Here is a 4,677-nt window from a genome sequence, read left to right on the forward strand (position 1 = left end):
AAAATCGTAAGTCAAAAACTTTTTTTATAAGTGTAGAAAGTTCAAATTTTTACGAAATATGATAAAATCGCAAAAGTTATTCTGTTGTTGAAAATTCATAAATTTTTAAGTATTTATGTCTTAGGTTTAAAAATTTGGTAAAATACTTCTCCATAAGTGTTCCTTCAAATATCTGTAAAAAAAAACTACCGGACTAAAACCAAACATTTTTATGAGCGTTTCAAATTTAAACTTCTATACGTAAATGATGATTTAGCCTCAAACGTGAAACGATTTTTAGTGTTTATTTTTATTCAAAAAGTATAAGCCGTAGAAATTTGAAACTTCCACCAGTTGTTTAAAGTGACATTTTCTTCACATTTTTTTTTTCAAAATATTTCGTAATGTTTCAGCTATTTATAGGCATTTGAAATATCCGATTTTTTTTTTGTTTTTTTTTTTATATAAAATGTCAATTACAATTTTTCGGCTGAGTCAAAATACTTGAAAGTTGAAAATATAAAAGAATGTTTAATATAAGGTAATAAATGGGTTATTCAAAAATGATCAAAATACATATAGTCAGAACTTTTTTTATAAGCAATTGAAGTTCAAATATTGACAAAATTTTTCAAAATCTCGAATATTTGAAAATTATTTTGTAGTTCAAAATGTATAATTTTTTTTTGTATTCATAGCCAAGATTTAAAAATTTAGTACAATGTTGCCCTCGCCCAAAAGTAAAGTTTTGCTTACAATATTTATAAAAAAAATCGAACGTAAGTTAATTAAAATATTTTTACGAGTATCTAAATTTTAAATATTTACGATAATATAAATTTAAAAATTCAAGCTTACTATTTACGGTTTTATATTTTTGTTATTTTTAAAAAAGTACCAGTCGTAGAAACTTGAAACTTCCACATTATACGGGTAATATAATAATATATCCTAGACTGACAAATCATCTCCGTTCAGAATCGTTTTTCGTATATAATGATACCTATTATTGCATTCAAATTTAACACACCCATTATAGTGGATCTACTATATATGACCGAGGTCCACCAACCCCTACTATACAACAGAGCAAGATCCCTGGTTTTTTTTTTATGTAAATAAAATACGTTTGGATAACTAAACATTAATTAATTTATGAATTAATCTGTGCAGTTCCCATCATTTGATTAATTTTTTTATAACATTTTAGCTCGTACAAATCTGGATCAACTGAAAAATCAGAAGATGAATTTTTAGTTTCTCAAAATGCCGATATATCAATAATTGGTGAAACAGACCAAGATGAGACTGAAAGGAGTAATGTTGTTCAGATTGAAACTGTTCAATTTTCCTCGCCAAAAAAAAAAAATATTAATAAAAGAAAAAAAAATGAACAAGATGAAAGCGTAGTAGAAGCTTTAAATCTTATGAAGTCATTATCAGAAAAAAAACGCCATTGTCCAGAAAGGGATGAACGCTCAGCGTTTGGAGAATACGTGGGAAAAAAATTAAAACTTTTTAACGCTCGGAACAGTGCAATCCTTCAAAACCAAATTAGCAACCTTATTTTTAATATGGAAATGAGTGATTCAGCTTATCCCAAATTTGTTCAAACACCTAACTATACTACCACAATCCCGACAACTGTAAGTAACTATGTGCAGCCACAGTACACAGAATTTGTTCCTATGCCACCATCAACATCACCAGTTATCAGCCATTTGCATTCTCCATCTCAGTCATCTTCACTATATCCAACAACTTCAACTTCAGGTTCTATTCCTTTACATTTGACCAACAAAAGTCACAATGTCTCAGAATTTGTTCAAACACCTAACTATACTACCACAATTCCGACAACTGTAAGCAACTATGTGCAGCCACAGTACACATAATTTGTTCCTATGCCACCATCATCATCACCAGTTATCAGCCATTTGCATTCTCCATCTCAGTCATCTTCACTATATCCAACAACTTCAACTTCAGGTTCTATTCCTTTACATTTGTTGTAACAATTTGGGTTCAAGTAGCATAGGTTTTCTAAATACCCTAAATACGGCAGATAGAATACCAAAAACATTTTCAACAACTCGTCGGGCTCTAGATAAACGGTAGTTAAAAATTCTTTTGCCGATCCCTTTTCATGAGAGCCGGGGTAAGGTCTTAGTATGTTCTCTTTTAACGGAAATGCCTCATCCGCTACAAATACATATGGTACGGCCTTTTCCCGTCCAATTAATTTTTCTGCTGGTGGAATTTCTAGCTTTTGTTCTTCAAGTTGATTAAAAAATGATATATTTCGAAAAATTCCACCGTCCGATATTCGGCCCTGGCAACCGACATCAGCACACAAAAAATTGTAATCGGCATCAACAACTGCCATCAATACAATACTGAAAGTTGATTTGTAATTGAAAAAATTACTTCCACTACCAATTGGTGCTTGTAGTTGTACATGTTTCCCATCAATTGCACCAATGCAATGGGGGAAATTCCATAAATCTTCATACTTTTTTCCAACGCTCAACCTCTCTTCTTGGGTCTTAGGTATCTAGAAACGTGACCGTTTTATACATTTCTATGGATATCATAAAAATATTATGATGTGCGTATAAAAATAACGTGGCTTACGACTTTTGATTTACAAAACAAAAAAAAAAAATTTTAACTTAATATGATGAAGTAAACTTTTGGTTAATATTTCAAGGGTTATTCTTTTTGAGTTACACCAAAAAACAAAATCGAATAATCGAAAACTAATTTTGCGTAATGTGTACAATTTATTTTTATAGCTGACTGCCACACACAAAGAACATGATAAACCAAGTGAAGCTATTGAAATCGTGGAAGATCTAATTGAAGATGATAGTGAACGTGACACAAAGGAAGAACAGCCTCAAAAAAAAATATCTTTTGTTTCACCCCAAAAATCCACAGGATTAAAAAGGAAAAAGTTTAAGGAGGACCCTAGGATATCAGAAACTTACCAAATAATAAAAGATATTTCAAATAAAAGGCAAACGCGAAAAGTGAAGAGCGACAACATTGTTTTCGGAGAGTACATTGCCAGTAAACTCGAATTATTTGATCAACATACAAAAACAATGCTTCAACATCAAATAAGTAGTCTCATTTGTTCCGCTGAAATCAACTATATTTATAACAAATCTGGCAACCAAACTCTTCAACTCAATATTAATAATCAGCCTTCAGCTAATAATAATACAATGTTATTTTCATCTCCACTGTCATCACCAAGTTCATCATATTACCTTTCTACAATGCAGCAACCTCATCATCAAGACATGTCTAACTTCTCAAGTATACACGACTATCAGTATCAGCAAACACCTGATATCAACGGTACATCAGCTTATGTCAATGCGTCAGAAACTATCCTAACTGATGACCTAAATACTTCGTCAAGGTAAATATACCTTCTTATTCTTTTATCAAACAATACTCATTATTTCAAAGTGTAAATTTTTTTGAAAATATTTTTTTACATAGTTTCAAGTCGGGTGTACCACTCCACTCCGCTCATCAAAACTTTGAATATTTATAACTCATAAACTACTTGCCCCAAATTCGATTTTCATGTATCAAAATACTAAGAAAAATATTCTGCTTTGGAATATAAAATTAAAACCCTATGTTGTCATTCAAAAAAGTAAAAAAACTTAAAAAATGATAAGGATAAAAAATATTTAAAAATATAGTTTTTTGATAAAAACGTTGTTTTATAAGCAACTTGAAACTATTTAAAAAAAATATTTTCAAAAAAATGTACGCTTTTTGAAATAATGAGTGTTCTTTGATAAAAGAATCACCCAGTATAATACAAGTTGGACTGACAATTTATGTTTTTAATTTTTTTTTTGTTACACATTAAGTTCTATTACTTTCGAGTTCATTACAATGTTTCATTATTATTTACGAGTATTATTAGTGAGGATAAATTGTTATTTAAAAAGAGGATATATTTATTTTTTATTTTTTAATAATACCTATTGTTTTATTGCTTATAATTTCAAGTTTATTACTATGTTTTATTATTAGTAAGTTTATATTTTTATTTAAAAAAGATATATTATTTTTTTATTTTTTTATAATAGGTACCTATTGTTCTATTGCTTATAAATTCAAGTTTATTACTATGTTTTATTATTAGTAAGTATATATTGTTTTTTTAAAAAGGATATATTTATTTTCATTTTATAATTATAATATATTAAAAAAAATTACCTGTATGTAGTCTTGTAGAACCTCAATTATAGCTGTACAGACTTCTGGTATAATATGGGATATTGATGATTTTGAAATTTTAAAAACCAATGATAAGCTTGCAAATGAATCACCTGACGCCAAGTATCTTAATGTTAATGCCAGCCGTTCATTAGAGGGTATAGCTTTTCGAAACTTCGTATCTTCTTTTCGAATTTTAGGCTCAACTAAAGTGAGTAATTGGTTAAATGTTTCGTACGACATTCTACAACATTTTTTAAAGTGATCACCATCTTCTTTTTGTAGGTCGTTTAGCAACATAGTTCCACTATACAATCCTCTGTTTCTGTACAATGAAGTCATCCACCAGCGACGTTTTCTTTTTGTCTTTGATGTTTTTTTTATAAATGCTTTCATGAGTACAAAACTTGAAGCAGCTAATAACAAATCATCTTCTTCACTTGATGACAT

General features: G+C 29.3%; 1 protein-coding gene across 1 annotated transcript; it reads right to left on the bottom strand.

Moving 5' to 3' along the window:
- Positions 1 to 1,930: 1,930 nt before the first annotated feature.
- LOC103308788 (protein ALP1-like) lies at positions 1,931 to 4,677 on the bottom strand. The gene is made up of 2 exons (XM_008182831.1): positions 4,228 to 4,677; positions 1,931 to 2,533 (listed from the first exon to the last, which is right to left on the bottom strand). Exons 1-2 carry the CDS (start codon positions 4,675 to 4,677, stop codon positions 1,931 to 1,933), a joined length of 1,053 nt encoding a protein of 350 aa, XP_008181053.1.

This window comes from Acyrthosiphon pisum, unplaced genomic scaffold, assembly GCF_005508785.2.
Source record: "Acyrthosiphon pisum isolate AL4f unplaced genomic scaffold, pea_aphid_22Mar2018_4r6ur Scaffold_21150;HRSCAF=23169, whole genome shotgun sequence".
NCBI classification, from domain to species: domain Eukaryota; kingdom Metazoa; phylum Arthropoda; class Insecta; order Hemiptera; family Aphididae; genus Acyrthosiphon; species Acyrthosiphon pisum.

Bases quoted from the DNA above. Each gene is read 5' to 3' on its own strand.
- LOC103308788 (XM_008182831.1), bottom strand. From the start codon at position 4,677: ATGTCATCAAGTGAAGAAGATGATTTGTTATTAGCTGCTTCAAGTTTT. The intron at 2,534-4,227 runs GTAATTTTTTTT...TCACGTTTCTAG, and splicing joins TTCTACAAGACTACATACAG to ATACCTAAGACCCAAGAAGA.